The sequence below is a fragment of the Tetrao urogallus genome (genome assembly GCF_951394365.1).
Source record: "Tetrao urogallus genome assembly, chromosome: 17".
Lineage (NCBI taxonomy): Eukaryota > Metazoa > Chordata > Aves > Galliformes > Phasianidae > Tetrao > Tetrao urogallus.
Window position 1 is genome coordinate 3,195,610 of NC_136830.1, and position 20,993 is coordinate 3,216,602.

The following is a 20,993-nucleotide window of genomic DNA, read 5'->3' on the forward strand; positions in this document are numbered from 1 at the left end:
ATGAAGTGGTGATAGTTTAATAAAGGAAAACAAGTCAACATTTACCAGCCTTCTGTTGTAATGGACTCTTACAGGCTTACTGTTAATCCCAGATACTCCATCATGTGGAAAATGCCTATAAATGCTGACCTTGCAGTAACACAGTAGGTAGTACAATGAAGAATGCTTCCTTGGATTTAAGTATTTTGAGTATGCATAACTGAATGTATACTGAGTAAGATCCCTTTCCTCTGTACTGTTCACTTTTTTTTAATGAGCACTGATTAGGGTTTGGAAGCTAACGTCTGGGAGGCATTTTCATTTCATTCTAGCCTTTTCGATGGTGAAAATTTTTGTTTAGTAGCATGTATTGAATAAAAATCTGAATTTTGCAGTAATAAAATATATTTCATGTCTATTACTGCAACCTTTACATACTGTAGGACTGTATCAGGGCATGTATCGTCAGTCTAGTCATGCATATTTATCTAATATTAGCTCTCCAGCTTCTGCAAAACTCATCTCCGTTCCCTCTGTAGGTTTTCACTCTGATCGGTTTTTACTGATTTCTCTTCTCAAAATTTAAGTAATCATCTTAAAAATTAATTCTCTTATTGCTGATTTTTCTGCTACATTCTTTTCTGTCCAAAGGATTGAATGATTACTAACTTACTCTGCAGACGTTTTATTCTTGCTACTTTTTTTAATGGACTTCTGGCAGAGGCCTTTTAAAATACTGGGATTCTTAGCAGCAGACTTCTGCAGTGCAGCACACCTATCTGGGACCTGATCAGTGAAATATTTGCCATTTCTTCATGGTGTTATTTTAATTACTGGCAGTACTCACAGAAAAAGAGTTGAAAAAGAGATACTCTTCAAAATGCAGACTCCTAGCTTTTGAACCATCTCACTGCAGGTCTTAAAGTTTCTTCCAGTTTCTTCTGTTGATGCCATTGCTTTTAGAGACATTGTCTATTCTAATAGTGAATCTACATCATGGTATCTGTAGTGAAGAAAAGCAATGGTATGCATGCCTAGTAAACAAGGGCGATTACTGATGACAGAGACTAATCTTAGTTTTATCCACATGGCTGCCAGCCATCTTAAAAGTGTAAATATAGCTGATAGGAAACTGATCTAACTGCATCAGAAAGCAACTGAGGAGAAAAAATACATAGATTAAAAAATCAAACAGCTTTTAACCTTCTGAAAAGTTGTGGGGAAAAAAAAAATCAAAACATTCTGGTTCTAAGTTCATGCAGATTTAAACATTGCATTTGCAGCTCGCATCCTTTTGATTTTCCCTTTTGGCAGTTTGTTCACATTAGAGTCAGTGGATGGAATCTCAGAGGAGAATAAAAGCCAGTGTTTTGAAAACTAATGAAGTAATTATCCAAAGCATTATTTACAATGATTACTTAGAAGATAATGAGACCCTTTAATTATGTTTGTTCTGCATAGCTAGCCTTTCAATAATTCAGAGTACTACTGTTCAATTTCCTCTATATTCACTTTGCACATTTTTATTTGGAAAACTGTCACAGCTGTTTGTTATGTGTGAGTATGGGCCCTCATTCTGCATGTTGTTTGTCACACAAGAATCACCTGCTCACTTCAGTTGGAGTAGGAAGCTTTTTTAAGTTCAGGCTTCTCTGACTTTTCAGTGTAGTGTGGAACAAAATTGTGGGTGAAACAAAGCTGTGTTGTAGCTTAAAAGCAGCACCACTGTACAGTAACGTGTTAATCCAGTAAGTGAAGTTTATGCTACCGTTCATCTCCTTACAGGTAAAGTTTGAGTTTAGTTTCATTTTGGGAATCGTGTTGATTTTGTTTGAAGCGTAAGTTTGTTTGTTTTTAAATAGCCTTGCTCACTTGTCTATAAAAAAAAAAAATCAGATCATTAGTATTTTAGCAGGTAATAAATATTTCACTAATATATTCATAAGCAGCCGTGAACTTGCTGCTAAAATAGACAATTCTGCTGAAGCACGAGCCTAAATGCTACGGTCCCCAAGGAGATCTGTCTTTTGTCACAGGCTTTTATCTTGGTACACCAATGAAGCACAGGCTCACTATGTGCAGTGATGCTACTCCAGATTAGCAGGGCTGATGATGTAGTCACTGATGCCTAGAAATCAATAAGAAGAATGTTAATCTCAGAGAGGCTCCAAAAGCTTGGAGTTTGTCTGCTGGCAGTTAATTCAGACTCAAATTGACTCCTGTTGGAGTCTTTCCATCAACTTGGAGAGATGCTGCAAAGGGCAACGGATCTTATACTTACCTCTGATTACTTGGAGGCAGATATGCAGCCTAAGCAGAAGTATATTTTAATTAAACTGGAGTATATTATAAATACAGAAGAACAGAACCATGGTAGAGTAAGGTAGAAGTTAAAATCTCAAAGAGCTTATTAAGCAATATAGTTTTGTTTCAGTTGGTCACTGTGAAATTAAATTTAAAAGCAATGCATTCAAGTGGTGATTACATTTACATTACATTTACACTGTGGCCATTAGCCATTACTCAAATATAAGAGGATATATGTCTCAGTGGCTAGTACAGGAAGAACTAGTTTCAAAGGGTAAAAAACACTGTGACTACTCATTTGCAATAAAACTTTTCAGAGGAAAATGGGAATCTTTTGAGTTCCACTTATTTATCCCATGTTATTTGGGTTATCTTTTGTTATTTGGGTTATCTTTTGAGAAGTCCAACCAGGAAAAATGGGAAGACACTTCTTTCCAGGAGTGTCAGAATGTTGACCCAGCCTCCCTAGACCTTGGATTAAGGACACAAGGTGGGCCATGAATGTTATGGAAGGAATAGAACAAAGGTGTTGAGAAAGGAGAAATATTTGAGTAGTATGTCTGTTGCCTTGAAGTTGTAACTAGTGAAATGATGCTGTCTGACTTTATTAAGTCAGAAGATCTGTATGCCAATTTAAGCTTCTCTCTAGGGAGTTGAAATGCTCTCAAGCCACTTTTCACCCTCTATTACAGAAGAAAGCTATCAGTCACATTCTGGATCATGGCTGTTCTGTACTGGATTCCCCCAAGGCAAATCAATCATTTCCAAAGGCAGCTAAGTCCTTGATTAAAGATCAAGAGGAAGACAAAGTAGTGAGTAACCTTTTCCAATCTAGGATATGTCAGAACTTGTTTGAAGGCTTGCCTGGTGTTTCTCGTTGTTTGTTTTTTTGTTTTTGTTTTTGTTGTTGTTATTTTATTTGCTTTTTTGTGGTGTGGTAAGTAAATGTCTAAAATAAGCATTTTTTAAAATCTAGACATTAAGAGTTATATAAGAGCAATATAAAACCTTGTTACTAAAAGCTTTCTGCTATAGGATTAGTATGCGAACTAATTAATTAAAACAAGAACCTACTGCTTGGCACATAGTTTAGAAAGGGGAGATCAGAAAGCATCGTGTTTGTGAGCCATAACATTATAACAGTTGCAAACCTCATTTGGCTACAAAGGTGGGCTATTCTGGATATACTGTGCCTGAAATCACACACTCATTCTATGAAAGAAGAGTTGCTCTAGAGAGTGTGAAACTTCTGACAGAAGGCACGCTCTTAATGTCCCTGGTAAGTCTGAAGTGAGACACAGGTCATGTTTAAAGCCGAAGCTCACAGGCCCAGGATGCTGTCACTGCCCTCTCAATCTGTCCCTCTTTCTTTCCTCTCTGCTGAGGACATGCTTTTTATCTCCACAACAAATAATTAAGGATTCTAGTTTAGATGTACTTCTCTCTGACTCCTGGGTGTTTGCCAATGGTCATCGCTGAATGGTTTCCACACAATGCCTTGTGGACCTATATTCAACTGTTACCCAATTTGTATATCCCTGTGACCTTATTACTGTCCCTCATCAATAGATTCTTAGGCATTTTTGTTAGAATAATTGTAGATTTTTTTCCACATTCCCCACATTAAAAAGCTTCTTCTTCCTAAACTGCCTACAAAGTGGCACATCCATTTTAAAATAAATTAATTTGCATGTGTAGAAGAGTACATTTAAGTCTACACCTACAACATAATGCTTTTTTTTAACCTACAGATACTGCTCACAAGGCTATTAAAAAAAAAAAAAAAAAAATAAATCACCTACAATTTGGTTCAGAACTGTTATAATGACTGTAGCAGGTTCCCAGAAAGGACTTTGAAGTTATTTAGTAGCATAATGTATGATCTGCATTTCTGAAATGGTTGGGTAGTTGACAGCCTACGTATGAATTTCGGAGGCTAATTTTAGGTTACAGTAATCTTGCCCTGCCTGAGAACTTGATCCCAGATGGTCAGGTCACCCACTGCCAGGACAAGTAGGGAGAATGGCCCTGATGCTCTGGGTCTGTGCAGAACATGACAGCTGGGCGTGTTTGTGTTCACTTGGTGCTGGAGCTGTTCAGGAGGCTTTTGTTAGTCATCCAGTTTTCCGCTACAGCATTCGGTGATTTTCCTTGCGATATGAGGAAAATAAAAAGGTGGAGCAAATTAGGAAAAAAAAAGAAAAAAAACAACAGATAAAATCACAAGAAGATAAAATTCAAGTGTTGAAATGTACTTTTAATTACAGCCAATATGTGTGGGATTTTTGTTTGTTATTTATTCCTAAGAAATAGCAGACATTATTGTGAACTTCAAGTGAGTTTGAAGAAAATAAAGGCAAAGCCCCATTGCTGCCCTGTAATCCATCTGGATTTACAATCTTTGTACAGCAGAGTTGGGTTTTGCTGACAGGTTGGCTCTCTACATTCTTCTCATTTAAGGTGGTTCACTGCTATAAGCAAGCATTGTGCTATGAACAATGACTCACAGTCTTGTAGGCCAGGATGCTTTTCTTGCTTTTTCCACTAAGTGTTTTTTATATCCTACACAGACATAGAAATAAGCGTTCTCGTTGGCTGCCCTATCATCTAGTATTGGGAAAGTAAATCTGAAATTATTTTGATTGCATTAAAATACATTTTTTTTTGTGATTAAAGAACTGGTCCATTGCCACCTACAATAAACTTTTAAGTCCTGTGCTTACACGTTGATGTATATAACACTGCTACACGTAAAAGGAAAACAACTGACTTGTGTAGAATAGTGGTTATTTAAGAAAATAGAAATGTACATGATGTTCTTATTTAAATGAATGATTTATTGCAGTTTGAGAGAAAGCCAACAGCTTTGTGAGGTTTCGGGGAACCTACTGGTTTGGAAGTGGGAGCTTGGATTGGAAAATGGTTTTCGTTTTTCTTTCCCTGCTCTTGGGAGGTGAAATAAGCTATAGGAAGAAAAAGGGGGAAAGAAGTTGTGAGCAAGGCCAGGAAGTAGCAGATCCCTCTGAGGAAACCTTCATTTTGTTTTTCCTAGTGGCAGTAGTACATGGTGCCAGTGCCAACCCTGCTGCTCTGCAGATTGCTCCCATTAGCACCGGCATTACCTCCCTTCCTCTCACCATCGCTGCCACAATGAGTTGTGCCAGCTCTGGCCCCAGCCAAGACCTTGTTCAGCTTTATTTCTCTTTGAATCTGGTTTTATTATACAGCAATCTAGTAGAGAAAAGGAATTCGTACTTGTCTGCAGCGCCTACATGGATGATGTAAATGGTCAAATTCAGTGTAACTTTCTGGAAAAGTTTTTCTAAAAAAATTGTTTAATTCTCATCAAAATGTTTTTATATGCAGTAACTTCCCCTGTATACAGTTCTGTGCTCTCATCTCTCAAATATGTTTCCAGTTATTCTATATATTTGCTACCTTTTCTGTTTCTGTGTCGTTTGAAATGATGTTTCCCACTGGCAAAATGTCAGGTAAATGAAAGAGAGTAAGAGAGGAGGGAATGGTGCATTAATGGTTCAAAAAGGACTTCTGGATTCCTCCCAGTTGTCCTGGGCTATAACTAGCAGAAATCATCAAAGCTAAAACTGTGACAGATGGTTTGTGCTTGTAGTATGAGCGGTTCTAATGACCGCTTTTGCTTCACAATGAGTGACTGCAGAACAGCTACTAGAAGGCTTCTTTTCAATCTCAAGCAGCTAACTGCTTTATTAGAAACAATTCACTTTTCCTTTATATTTGGGTTGTTTTGCTGCTTTTTCCTCCTACCGTTTTATGGCAGAAGTTAGAGCGTTTTGAGAGCTGGCTAGAGAAGAGAATTGACTCAAAACTTCCTCTTCTGCAGAGCCTCTTGTCTGCTACTATAAGGTCCAACGTTTCCCAAACATGAAATCCACTCCCCAAATGGTACAAAATGCCAAGTCATGATGATGAAATAGAGACAACCTGACTCATGATTAGAGAGAAAGGATAACAATATGGGTAGTGGTGTTAGGGAAAACAGATGACAGGAACCTCCATTATGAAATTACCTTTAAACATCCATGAGCACAGGAAAGAGGAATCAATCTTCCTGAAAGAAGGAATCCTGACCTGCAATATGGTGTGAGGCCATTTCCCTGGCTCCTTGATGTTGTTTAGGTTTCCCAGGTCTATGGTGCAAGACTTGCTCATATTGAATGTAGCACACCGTAAAGTTCATGTGATTTCAGCAATATCTTGTAATTTACAAAAGCAATCCACACTAATCTCTCTAGTATATTTCAAATAACAATGAATAATAGTGCATATTTACTCTGTACCCTGTCTTTCTGTATTGGGTAACAGCGGAAAGAACAAACGTCCCACGCTCTTTGTGCTTCTTTATCCCATTTAATTCCACAGATGCAGCAGAAAATGCACTTCTTTGCTAGAGTAATCGGATGGAGTAATACAACTTACCGTTTAAATGCATGCTATTTGTAACCCTGCTCTTTGACCCACCTTCTACAGAAACCTAACATGAGGTTCTTCCTAGAATTGACAAACAGACAAAATACCTCGCAAGGAGCAAAATGCTTCCAATAATGTTTCTTATAATCTGGTTTGCAGTGGTACCTAGTCTCCCACTTCCTAGCATTAGCACTATTGACACCATGCTGAGCACTGCACAGACCCAGAACTGGTGTCTGGGCTCTGCCACAAATGTATGCATCCACAGCCAATGTGTGAAGGGCACATCTCATTTGTCCCATCAGCCTTCTTCAGCTTCAAGGCTGTACTTTGAATCTGGTGCTTTACTATGCAAGAGCAAATTTATGTAATACCAGCCAACTCACTGAAGTATTTTAGATGTGTTGCAATGTGTTTTAATAAGATATTGACACGTTACATTCTGCAGTCCAAAAAGGGCAACAAGAAAGCAAAACCAACACCTGAAAAGCTCCCACACTTCAGAGCCGAGGACAGAAGCAGATGGAAAGGAAGCTCAGTAACTCCTAAGAAGAGCAAGGTAAGGAGCTGTTACGTGTGTCAAGTGCCCTCGCTGCCGATTGCTGAAGCAGCTCTCAAGGCATTGGCCTGAATCAGAGGCAAACCAATTTTGCTTCCATGCTATGAGTACTCTGGTTTTATGGTACAACTGCTGTGCCATCTGCAGTTTTACATGAAGGAAACAGAAGATATTCTCGAGATGCCTTTCCAGCTGAGGCAGTGCCATTTCCCCCCCACAGGAAGGCTTGCCCAGCCATGCTGTTATCAGTGGTAGGGAGATTCATCCGATGCTTGTTCCTCCTCATGTTTTCCGTGTGCTAATGGATCAGCTCTCCAGAGCTCTCAGTGCTTCTCCCTTCAGCAAATACAAACACGTTAAAATTGCTTAAAAAAAAAAAATAATAATAATCAATGAACATTTAAGTGTTCAGCATCTCTCGGACTTTCTACTGTACCATTTACTCGACAGCTTTATGCTTGACTTTCCTGTTAAATACTCGTGCAAATGGAACAGGTCTAACACATCACAGCTGAATTCACTCTTTCTCCCTCTTCACGCTCACCACAAAACAAACGGTTTCAGAGCGCCGCGCAGAGCCGGGCGCCTCGGACACGTGAAGCGGCGGCTCGAGAGCAACGGCCGCCACGTGCACGGGAAAGGGCGGGCAGCGGCCGTGCGGCGCCGCGCTGTAGCACGTTCTTCCTGAAGGGGGAAGTAGAGGAGTTGGGAAGGAGGGGTGAAGCGGCTGAAAAGGGAGGGGGACGAGTAGGTGGTCTTTTAATTTAGGTCTGTGTTTCTCACCATCCAGACCTATTTTAGGTGCAAGTACTTAGATTTCTTGTTCCCTACCCTGCTCTGCTTTGCCAGTGGCAATAAGTGCTCAGCCAGCCCGGTGCTGTTGAGGAATGTAGGCACGGTCACCCTGCACTGCAGCAGGTTCATCTGTGTATAAGTCTCTATAACTTATCGTTTAGTCTGGTTAACGCCAGAGAATTTTTGTTTTTTCCTTTAAAAATTTAAAATATGGCATCATGCTGCTTGTGGGAATGTGAACTGTGCGTTAGAGCTCACGGGAGGGGTTTGGGCAGGTGTGGGCCGACCCTCGATGCTGCTGAGCTGAGGTGATGTTCAGGAAGGTATACATGTAAATAGTATTAAAAAAATAATAATATTAAAAAAAAAAAAAAAAAAAAGCTGTTGACTGTGGGTGCAGCTCAGGAGGGTTCACGTAACGCTGTGTGTTTGGCAAAGCTGTGCTCAGAGTGCCCACGTGGAGAAAGTAACCCAAAATAAACTTCCCACCCTCTTTTTTTCTTTTTTTTTCTCTTCCACACTTCCAATACAGAAAAATAAAAAAAAAGGCCTGGAGAGATGAATAACGCAGCAGCAGAGAGAGCTGTTCTTTGGTCATGCAGCTCTGACAGATCTCAGCAAAAGTGGCAAAATGTTTGTAGGGAAAATAAGAAAGCACTGCATAGACTGTGGGGTTTACATATCACAGAACTGAGAATTTAGTTGTTTTCTCTGGAATTAGGTGTGAATGACGAGCAAAATGTGAGGTGATAATAGAAGGGTTGTTTGACACTGCTGTAACTGAAGCCCTACAAGGCTTTAGATGGTGAGGTCAGTTTTCAGCCACGTTAACATTCATTGCAGTGTATGACACCAATTGGGGTAAATTATTATTTCTACGTTATAAGCTGCACCAAGCTCGACTTAAAGGTAGGCTGCATTGAGAAATCAGCAATTTCATCAAATGATGCAGTGGTTGCAAGTGTCAGGGTGAGAGTGGAATGGATATGCTTATAAGCATGTCATAAGATGTTAGCATTTTTTGACGTCTGGCTTAGACTGAGCTTAACTGTAAAATGAAGGAGCTTTATATGTAGCTGCTGTTGTATGCCAATTGACAAGTGCATAGAACTAGTTGCAGGTCACTACGTTTTTGCAAAGGTTTACCCTGATAACAGGTTTTGAGAAGGGTAGCTATATGTTACCAAAAAAAAAAAAAAGGCATTTGAGTAGTTTGATGGACATACCAAGACAGTCTTATTTCCTGTATGTTGCCTAACAGGTGGCTCCCTTCCCTGACTGAAGGGTTTGCAGCATGGTTGAATGTGCCTTTGGAATATGCAGCATCTCAGGCATATCTAGAGCACGGCTTCTAAGTGAGGCACGTGTCCAAGGCATCTGCAAGCATAACTCAACTTGTTATGTGATGAAGCACTAAGTAAGCAACCAGAAATGGTGGTTAAACAGCAGTCCTGTGTTGCTGTCAAAGTGGCAAATACATTGATATCTGTATAATCAAAGTGGTTGTGGCTTGCTACCATTCACTGAATGAAAAGAAAAAAAAAGCATGAAAGATTTTTTCTGCTTTTCACTTCTCTGAGTTGATTGGTTGAGATTGTTTCTTGCTCATTGACTGTATCAGTGAAAGATCTTAAAAAGAGAATTTTCAAATAATGCACTTATGATATGATTTGTGAAAAATTTGAATTACTCTCCTCCCCCAGACACAGTTTTAGCAAAAATGACATAAAAATGTGTTTTCTCTTTACTAGGATGTCAGCCCTTCAACTTCATTGATGTCACCATCCAATAACTCTGCTGTCATCACAAAAACTATTACCAGAGCTTTTCCTTTAAAGCAGAAAATGCACTTAGTCAATGGTAAGGCCCATCATCTGCAAAATATCAACAAACAGTCAAAAAGTATAAAAGATCTGGAGATCCAAGTGCTGCAGATGGAGTGCGAAGAACTCAAAAATCAGCTAGGATGCTTAAGGGTAGGTTAAAATCCAGTTCTGTTCTTAATACATAACTATGCCAGTAAACAGCTAAATCAGGTCGTGGAAAGGTTATGGTTGAAGGAGACTCTGGACATCATCTGGTCCCATTGCCCTGCTGAGGCAGAACTCCTTAGAGCAGATAGCCCATATTAAGGCAGCTTTTGAAGATTTCCCAGGAGGAGATCCCACAACCTTCTGGGCAACCTGTGCCAGCGCTCTGTTACCCACAGATTGAAGAACTGTGTCCTGATGTTTAGACAGAATGAGTTTGTGTCTGTTGCCTCTACTGGCTCTGGCACCACTGACAAGAGCCTGGCTCTGTCATCACTGCATCCTCCCCTCAGGTATGTATTGATGAGATCCCCTGAGCCTCTACTTCTCCAGGCTGAACAATCCCAGCTCTCTTAGCCTCTCCTCTTAGGAGACGTGCTCCAGTCCCTCTATCAGTTTGATGGCCCAACATGTGACTCTTCCCATTATATCCGTGTCTGTCTTGTACTGGGGGGCACAGAACTAGGCACAGTACTCCATGTGCAGCCTCACCAATGCTGGGTGGAGGGGGAAGGATCACTTCCCTTAACGCATTGGCCATACTTTGCCTAATGCAGCAAAGAGATTGTTAGTCTTCATAGAAGCAAGGGTGTTCTGATACTATGTAGTTACCAAACTGTTAATTACTGTATTAGTAACGAACTCTTTTCAGCATTATCTTGCACTCATTTATATACTGTTACCTATCAGCAGCATCTTACAGCCTTCTTTTACAGCAGCACATCATATAAGAGAACATCCAGTTCCAAAATGTTTGAATTGTGCAAGTTGTCCTGCCTCAACCTGAGCTATCACTACTGGTCTTGATTAATAGGCAGAGGAGCTTAACTGCTAAGCATGAAGGAGTAGGGCAAAGTGGAGTATGTTCTGCTGCTGATGCTATGAAAGAGAAATCCCAATCTTCTGGTGGCAGAAGATTATTAAGTAAAGAAAGTCAAATGCATAAATACATTGCTAGAGCAAATATTATTGTTCTCCCAGAAATTCGGCTAAGAGAAGTTCTGTTACTATCGCCACGTATTTGAGAAAACAGAAATTGAAATATTTGTCCTTCAGGAAGGCCTGATGGGGCAGAAGCTGAGCAACACAGAAGAGCTACTGAAACAATCTCAGAAAGAGCTGTTGTGGCTTCAGAGACAATTATCACTTATCTCCACAGGAAGCCCCACGTGTGTTTTGGCAGCTAGCAAGGTGAGTGCTGTTAACAATTTTTTCAATTCTAACTCCCATTTTACACTGAAGTAAGGAGGGGAGGATTCATCATAATTTTGTCTGGTTTTATTGAAACAATGCACTGCTATTCTAAAACTGGTAAGAGAAAGGTAGGCCTTCTGAGTTGTATTTTAAATAATTGTTGTATGTAATTTGTAGGGACCAGAAATAACACCTCTGGAGAGATTGCATTTGGTCTGTGAAAATGTATGCACTCTTGCTATTAAAGTGGCACTTCCTAGACCCTTATTGCATACAGAAAGATGTCTGACATCTTTCTGCATATCAGCAGGTACGATCATTTTATCAGGATTGTTATTCTGGGAAGATTTCTTGGCATGACATACAGGACTGTAATTCTGTCTCCTTTCAGCAGTGCCATTAATGTGCATTCCTATTTACCAGCAGCCCCTCATCAGCATAGCTGCATCCAGCCCTGAACAAGCAAAAACGAATGTCAAGCTACATCAGATCTGATGCTGATGTTTGGCAATATAAATTACTGAATAAATATTAAACTGTTTATGTTAACAATGACGTAACCTCCTCTAGTTTTGCTAAAATGTGAGTCCTCATCTGCCACGCCTCAATAGGTTGAGTATTTCAAGGTTGAAACCTAGATTTCTAAACAGTTGCCTGTGGTAAAGCATGTATTTTAAAATCCTTATACCAGTAAATCTTTGCTGATGGTTTAAAAGACTATGTGCTATTTTTGAGTTATTTAATTTACTTGTATTTTCCATATTTTTGAACATGACGTTTCCAGAAAGGTTGTGGTAATGTATATATTTTACACACGTACCCCCACACACCCATGTCCAGAGTATACATGCTTTATGCCTGCCTATGAGAAGGAATAAGAAGAGTTGGTTTTGTTCAGTGTCCTGTGTTATGTGATTTTACAGAGATCTGACTTATTTCCAGGTACCTGGCATAGGAATTTTTTCTTTTGCCTGTACAAATGCATGTAAAGCAATGGAAATGTTCATTTGGTCTCTAGCTTAGGCGAGACAGATTTCTAAAATGTGTCACCTGGAATCTTCTGCTATTACTTGGCGTCACATGCTGCAGATCTGTATTTGTTGCTGAAGTACAGTGTGCGATGAGTGCTGATATGGTCCTACTTGGAAGCAATGTTTGGATTTAAAGCTTGCACATAGCTCAACTGAGGGAAAAAAAAAAATCTAACTTGCCAAAATAAGAATTGGAAAAATAAACAAACAAACAAACAAACAAAAAAACACCCAAAAAAAACAATTTATGCCACAAATCAGTATAAAAGTAAGGCTGCACTTGCCTGATGATCAAAGCCGTAATCTAATCTGGGAAGGAACATATGATCCTGAGTAGGAGCAGCTTTTCTTTCTGAAAATACCAGAGTTTTGTTTTTTTCTGGGTACATGAGTAATCTCTGGGAAGGTCGCTTGGGGCTGAGATTGGCACAGGAGAGGAGTGGTCTCGGGTACCTTATTTTTGGAAGTTGGACCTCCCATTCAGAAAACTGCAGTCTTTCTAGAATGTTACAAATAAGACATCCGGGGTCTTCCTGAACGTCAAGCACACACTGACTGATTTTTATCTGTTTCATTCCTACAATGGGGGACATTTTTTAGAGGAAACTTGTCACTCTGAAGATCACACTCTGATTTCCTGCAATGTACTTTCACAGAATTTAATAAAATAGTGCCTTGGGAGCACAATATTTCTTTCCTCTTTTAAATGCAAAAAGGAAAACACACTCCACAAAACTTCATATTTTCTTGATAATTTAATTTTTCTGAGCCTTAAGAATTCATTATATTATTATGAACTCATTCCTACAGTGGTCAAATTCTGAGTTAGAATAATAATTTAAAAAAAAAAAACAGATCAAAGTCAGATGTTTTAAAACACATTTATTTAAAGTATCCCCTTAGAGGGCCTCCCTCTTGTTGCTGGGGAGAGGCTGGTGGCACACTCACAAGTTTTTGTGTGAATATATTGGATACGGCTTTCTTTAGGAGAGGAAAGACAGAATGGTTAGGATGCTCCAGGTAATCTGTCTTAATACCCTTCTGCATTTGAGTTTCTAAGCCTTCCATTGGGCAGGCTTGGCTGTGAAAAAAAATTGCAGCTCACATTTACAGTTCATTGGTTCGTGCCAGTAGGCCACAGATGACCTACTGAGAAGATCCTGTGATAGCATTACTTGGAGGTAAAATAAAATCTCCCAGCACCCGCCTCTCCCCGAGTCCTCCCTCACAGAAACACACCCTGCCCTGATCCCACTTGCTGCTTGTCAGCTCCTGTCTCTGCTCCCTGCTGCTGTGTCAGGGTTAATACTATGTGAAAGAGAAACTGGCAAATAGGGAAAGCCATCTTTGTGTGCGTATGTGTGTGTGAGCACTGCTGTTTCATAGGCTCTGGCAGCTGCTGCATGGCTGATGATGCTCGCTCTCTCTTTTTCACCCTGCCTCCCTGCAGACAACTAATGAATCATTTCTAGCCTGAATACAAGCTGTGCAAACACACCAATGCTGCTGCTGCTGCCGCCGCCGCTGCTGCTGCTGCCTCTCTCTCCAAGGTTGTAATTTGACACAGTAGACTGCAGAGCTCTCGGCAATGAATGCTGAACGTCGGAAGCACTTGATTTGAAGGTATGCTGATATTTCACCTCTTCTAAAAATAGCTATTTCTGCTAAATGCTTTACAGGCAGACTGAGGGTGGGAGAGCTGCAGATTTGTACGTGTGTGTGTGTGTGTGTGTGTGTGTGTGTGTCAAGGGGAGAATTCTTTTTTTAGTTAGCAGTAATGCATCTGTAACTCTTATCAGAGGCAGACAAACTTTATTATTCTGCTGCAATTTGATGATGCCTTTCACTGAATGTTTTCTTGTAGGCGCTGCTTAGAATAATAAAATGTGTTAGTGTCATGCAGTAATACTAGGTAAAGGGATTAAATTCTTGCTAGATTATTCCATCCTCCCTCCTACTGATGTTTAATCTGGTGTCGTTTTCCTGTCATTTTTTATGGTTTCCTATGAAATAAATACTGTATTCACAGGTTTAGTGGTGCCATGTTTCTTTCCTGTATTGGTGTCTGTGGGCAAAGTTAGTAATCATACTGGCTAGCAGCTTCCCCCTCCCCCGCAACCTGAGCCTCCGAGCATGGTGCATATCAGGGTCTCCTTTTGCTTTGCAGATGTGTATTGTCATGTCGTGGCAAAGTCATGAATCTCTTCCAAAGCAATGCTGTTAATTAAATTACTTGTGATGTTTGTCTGGCGTTTAATGCTAAATTAGACGCACTGCAAGTAAATATCTCACTCTTTTTGTTGGAGGGAGAGATCTTCTGCAGCTGCACGTATGAACACTGTGTATAGCAATGTTTGTGAGAATTCTGCACATGAATACGTAGAGAAGTACAGCAGCATTTTATTATTGGATATGCAAACAAATGCTAGTTCAAATACTAGTTATTATTAGCATGTGCAGGAATGCTGTTCTCAGTATTGGAGGGAAGACTGCAGTTTTATGTCGGTATTTTTCTAACCTCACAAACTGGCTGTCGCCAATAGGCTTGGGCAGACAAGGTATGCCTTTCCAATAGGAATATGATGATTGACATTACAATTGCATATGGTCTTAATACTGTTTTAACTGAGGGAAATGTAGGCACACGTTGAGGCTTTGGTTTTTCTTTTGTAGCTACTGATGCCTGTTATTTTAGTGGTAAAAGACTGACTGGGTTTTTTTTCCAGTTGCGATACTGATTTCATATATAAAATAGCTCAGTGGAATAACTAATCAATGAGTCTTGTCACTGCATCTAGTAAATACAGAGTCAAGTCCTTAAATGACTGGAAATTTTTAGAAGAAATATATAAAATTAAAGCCCTCGATATGAAGAAATTCACTGAGAGTGTAGAGACAGGCAGATTATACCAGGACTGCAATCAACAAAATTTGAATAAGGGCTGTTACTTAGCAAGGTTGAAAAGCTGCTTTAGGAAAACAGTGTGAAATATTAAAACAGAGGTCAATGATAGAGTTGAAGTTTCCAGAAATTAATTACAATAAAAAATAACAGCATACATGAACTGATGTGGGAGTTACTCCAGTCGCTTTTTATTTTACCTTTTTGATCCAGAGGTGTTACATTTTTATTAGAGAAAGGCTTTCAGGTTGACCCAGCTGGCAAATGAGAAACAGTGATTCAGATCAAATCTCACAGATGACAGCCAGGATTCATTAGTATGAATGAAGTATGAATTATGAAATATACTTGCATTACTTTCAGTACCATAAAGGAGGTTGGGTCTTGTTTAGATGACTCTTGGTTGTTTTTCTTAAAGATCCGGTGGTTTTGTACACACTACTTTCTTTTTAAAAGGAAAAGGCCCTACTGCAAATTAAACCAGGGAAGCGGTCATGCTGCCTGCAGACAAGACAGCAACCTTGACTTTTCATTGCTATATACCCGAATGGTTTCCAGCTTGATAAGGTACAGCATGACTATACTTGAGGCAGTGAACGGAGATGCAGTGCTATTGCATACAAAGTGATGTGAGTGTGTGTACAGGGAGCACCTTTTTGAGAAAGGTGTTGAATTTTCTGAAATTGTAAGCAAATGACGGCTTTAAAATCAAGCAGCTGTCTGACACACATTACTCAGCTGTTGATTACAAGCTCCAAAATCGAAGCATCTCTCTCTATATGTAGCCAATCTCGTACTGATACAAGCTCTGTGAGTACTTTTCAGTGTACGCAGGATATGTATCTCTTTGTATGTCCATTCATTTTATTTTACATATGTGTAAGATGTGAACACTCGTAATTTAGATAGCTGGGTGACACTGTGTATGAATGGAATGTTTAACCACAGAGGTGTTCATTCTGCTGATAGCTTGTTACAGAAGTGCAGGCCTTTCTGGATTGCTAGGACTTGGAATCCGATGCTTCCAATTGCTGGGTAATTCGTGTCCTCTGGTATTAAGGACTTTTCCTTTCTGTTAATCAAAATTAAATATCCAAAATCTCACTGGCTTTATTCTGAAATGGAGAACTGGTTTGTCATACATTGCTCTGTCCTGTCCGTTCCATATTTACATTGAAAGAAGCATGAGATTTGAGAGTCAAGGCTGTTCTTCATTTAATTGAAATTGTTATTGACCCTCCTCGGTGCTATGAAATATATCAGAGCGAAATATCTGTTAGGTAAGACTTTTTTCCATGGACAAATTTGTGTTTCAGTATTCAGCAAAAGCGACTGACTAAAGTAGAATTTTAAGAAAATCCTTTGTTAGTTTTCCTTTTGACAGCATTATCTTGTCATGTCCTGGGAATGCTCTGATAAAGCGCAAACAGGTGGCGCTTCCTTTCTATCATTCTGCCAATCTTTCCATACCCAGATGTAGGTAACTGAACCGTATTTAAGATTTTCTGAAAAAATGCCAAGTACCACTGATGATTTTTCATCTGCTGCTGATCTTGTAGGCAGTCCACCACAGGTGAGAACTGCCATGAAGAACTGCTGACAGCAGCATATACTAGTTACTGCTAGAATTGAAAACCATGTGCCAGAATCATCATTAAAAGTAGAACATAGACACAGTGCTGGAAAATGTTGTCTTGAAGAAGCTATGTGTCCTGAAAACAGTTTGTGTTCACCAGGCTGATTTGCACGGTGGGTTCTTGGGAAATGACAGTGACAACATTACTCTGGCAGAACAGTTATGTTATGGAGCAGGTGGTGAACTGGATATGGTCAGTGTGGGCTTTTTGCTAAATGTAACCATCTTCTGCTTAATTGCATGTTGGATATGTTTTGCTTTTACAAAGTATGATAGGAAAACCACCTGTGGTTGGCATTTTGATAAGGAAATCAGAGTGGCATGTAGGCTTGCATCTCAGCACATTGGCTTCCGCTTGTAAGATGGGACTTGCTAAGGAAATCAGAGCGTGATTTCCAGTTCTGCCACAGATTCTGTGAATAGCCCTGAGCAAAATACTTGGTATCTCTTGGGCTCTGTTCTCTTTCTGTAAATGGGAATAATGATGAACACTTTCCACTACATTCTACTTATTTTGTTGGCTTCAAATATGAGACCTTCAAACTGAAGTCTTCTTAAAACTTACAAATACCACAAGATTTATAAATCACTTATAAATCACTGGGCAGCCCACACTGTATATTGATGATCTGTTACATATATGCATATATATGTATATATACATACATATATATGTGTGTGTGTGTATGTATGTGTGTGTGTGTATTTCAAGGACCAGAAGAATCTGAACTGATTTTGAGCTTTTTGGAATAACGTTTTATTTGATTTGCTAAAGTTTCTGTTGTGCTCATGGGTATGAAATAAAGAGCCTAATTTCCTTGATAGAAGCAGTGGTTTGGTAGAAAAATTTGCAGTGGAAAAGAGGACTGCAAGTCAGATTTCATTTTAATTTTTTAAATTGTCATTAGATTTTGTCTTTACTGTTTTAGAAACAGTACAGCACTTCTTGACTCTGAGGCCATAAGCACTGCTGTGCTGAATGTTTGATGTTGGCTGGCTAGCAGCAGCAGTGTGAATGTTATGGTGAAGAACAAAGAGGAAACCATAGGAAGTATGGTAGCACAGCAAAATCTCTCTTCTCTGTTTTCACAATTAGGAAAATAGCTTTCTTTTCTTTTTTTCTTTGAAAAGCATTCTTTATTTAAGCTTTTCGTCGGTGTGCCTTCATAAAAGCCTGAGCTGGGCTCAGTGCACTGGTGGGCAGCCTTCACTTGCACACTCTGCTTCCACTGAGGCCAGAATTTTATTTTTTTGTAGAGAAGCATGAATAACTTTTATAGACAGGTTCAGTTACATTTTTACACCTGATGTGTGTGGGGGGAAAAATGACAGCATCTATTCTTGCCAATTCGGGAAGATAAGGAAGCCCTTTCTGAACCAAGATGCCTCATTTAGTGCTGGCTTAGAAAAATCCTGAATTGACACTGAAGTTCTCCAGAATCAGGAAATTATTCCATAATTTCACCATTTGAGCCCCTGCTGAATATTTCTCTACCTCCTTTCATGTACTTGAAAAATGTTGTTACTTCTGCACCCAATATCATGATGCCTTTTTACAGAAATGGAAAACACATCCCCAGTAAGTATATTGTGGGGCTTGCTTAAAAATACACTGTAGCATTTATCAGCAGGGACTTTTATAGAAATCTGTTGTAGTTTACACCAGGAAGGGTCGCAGAGCACAGTGTCAGCGTGCTGATGAGTTAAACTCTCCCTGAAGATTAATAGTTGATAGTGCTTAGAATTCAGCTGGATGAAGCTTCTGACTGTCACTGCCGTAAGCAATGTGTGCATGTTTACTGCGTTTTCCCTTTTCTTTGATAGTCACAATTAAAACTATGTGTTAAATCCTTCCCATTCTCCTACTCCGCTGACCTCAATTCTGTATATAATTTAAAACATTGCAAATACTGTTATTTCCAAGAGTATATTTTTTTTCTCTTCTCTCCTGTTTACTGCTTGCTAATTAAATTTTGTAGGTGGCAGTTTGAAATCTTAGTGGGACATGTCATGTGACTGCTAATGCTCTGCAGATCTCTATTACATAACCTTTAAGTAGTTTGGGAAAATGTGCTTGTGTCATACTGGGCCTGACATAAGGCTCGGTCTGAAGCCAACAGTCTGATAGTGTTGTTTTTCATATATATATAGAGAGAAAGCAACTGTAGAAATCTTGTGGATGGTTTGTTCTGGCACAAGATCTGTGCCCTCAGTTGTCAGGCCAATTTCCTTACTTCCCTGCAGTGCTTTGCAGTCTGCATTTTCTGCCCTTCCTTTAGCATAGAAGAGGGGAGGAGTTAGATTTAAACACTGACATAGCAGGTAATGATTACGTGAATATTAAACGTAATGTGCTGAGATCTGTTCTCTTTTCCTGGTAAGTTTGTTCATTTTAGAGTTGAAGTGACCAGAGTACAGAACAAACACAGAAAACATCTTTATCTCTCTGACCCCTTCCCCTGGCTATGAATCTTCATTGAACTCTGGCGCATTATGCAAAATGAAAACATAAATCAATAGAGAAGTTTAAAAAAAAAAATGCTGTGCAGGGATGATCAATTTTTAATGCATGGAAATTCATTAGGTTGCTGTTCTGCAGGAGCATTTTTATAAGTGACAGCAATGTGTCCACTAAGAATTATAGCTCATCTCTCTTTTCCTGAATCAGCACCATCTTTTGCTCCTACTTTGCATAGTTTCACATTTTTGTTGCCTGAAATGTGTTTATATGCTATCCAGTGCAGCTTAAGCATTTCACTGTTGACTGACCAGCGTTGTTCCCTGGAGAAAAAGTAAATCTCATTCTGGTTTCTTGGCCAAGATGTGGGTCTTATCTGAGGCTCTGATACTTGATATTCTGTGTGTTCAGAGCAGGTCAGAGGAGATCTTTTCTACTTCAGCATTTTTACCTGCTGGGAAGACTCAGTGAACAGGGGCTCCAACAAAAGTTGCAGTTAAGAACTAGGAACAGGTAGTGATGATGTTGGGCAGTGTGAGTTTGTTCTTTGTTTTTTTATGAAGATATTTTGTAAGTTTATCATTTCTTATTGAAATGCGATTGCGTGCTTCTGCATTTTGTTCTGCCTGTGCTTTGTAATAGCTCTTCTCACTAAAAGCTCTTTACAGAGTCCTTAAGAACAATTAAGAATGATTTCTCATCATTTTGCAGATGAGAAATTTTCTAAGTACTTCAGGGTTTTTTTGGCTTAAGATCTTTCATCTGGATCAGTGGTAGATGTATGAATATTGTTTGTGGAGCCACCTCCAAAGCATTTTCCACAGCATTGGTTCTGTTAATTAAATGTTGGATAAGAGGGGAGGAGGGATAAGTATTGATATTTTTTAAAAAGCTTCCTTTTTTTTTTTTTTTTTTCCACTTTAAATTAATTGACTGTTTCCCTATGTTGTACTCATAGGAAACAGTTAGGAAATTGATAACTACTATTTTTAAATTACTGCTATTGTGAATCATGGAGGCTATAGTCTGTCAGTTCTCCAAATGGCTGCTTGCTTATGCTGGGTATACTGAAACTACAAATGTTTCATTGCAGGTAGGGACCTCTGTTGTTCAGCTGCCTTAAATTATCTCAGTAAAGAAAAAGAAAGCTTCCTGTTTCTAGGCTACTGCCCCTCCACAACTAACATTCACAAGTAAGCACAAAGAACTGTCCTTGACATCAAATCTGCCTTGAGGATAAAAATGGTGTTTTGTTTGTGGTGTGTAACAATTGCCAAGAGGACAGAATTTTCATAGCAATCATGGATCTTTAAAAGGAAAAAAAAAAATACAGATCTGAGACATATAGCACTACACAATTTATTTTTACTATCTGCAACAGCTATTAAAAGTATAATTGGTGACACTATCTAGGAAGAATAATGCATGTGCATGAGCTGTATTGCATTTAAAATTCCACGTTGTTCCAATTACTGGAGTTTCTTAATTTGTATCAATAACTGCAGGGCTTAGAAGATTTTTATTTGTAACGGCTCAGAGCAGCGTATCTTCTTCAGAACAGTTGTAAATCTTTGCTCGTGCATGAATCTTACTGGTGTGATCCACTGTGCCTGGGAAGTAACACTGGGAAGTAATTTTTATAGTCCCATCAAG

The 20,993-nt window shown here is 39.3% G+C and overlaps 1 protein-coding gene across 2 annotated transcripts in view; it reads left to right on the plus strand.

Moving 5' to 3' along the window:
• Positions 1–3,005: 3,005 nt before the first annotated feature.
• RIMBP2 (RIMS binding protein 2) overlaps positions 3,006–20,993 on the plus strand; it is a gene marked incomplete at both ends in the record, with an annotated part of 114,694 nt that continues 96,706 nt past the window's right edge. The window contains 4 exons of one of the 2 annotated variants that reach the window (XM_079543832.1): positions 3,006–3,098; positions 7,184–7,294; positions 9,841–10,065; positions 11,176–11,310. In XM_079543832.1, coding sequence (XP_079399958.1) covers positions 9,865–10,065; positions 11,176–11,310 — 336 coding nt within the window. Of the gene's footprint in view, positions 3,099–7,183; positions 7,295–9,840; positions 10,066–11,175; positions 11,311–20,993 lie in introns of those variants that run through there. The other variant, XM_079543835.1, reaches the window with a different exon arrangement.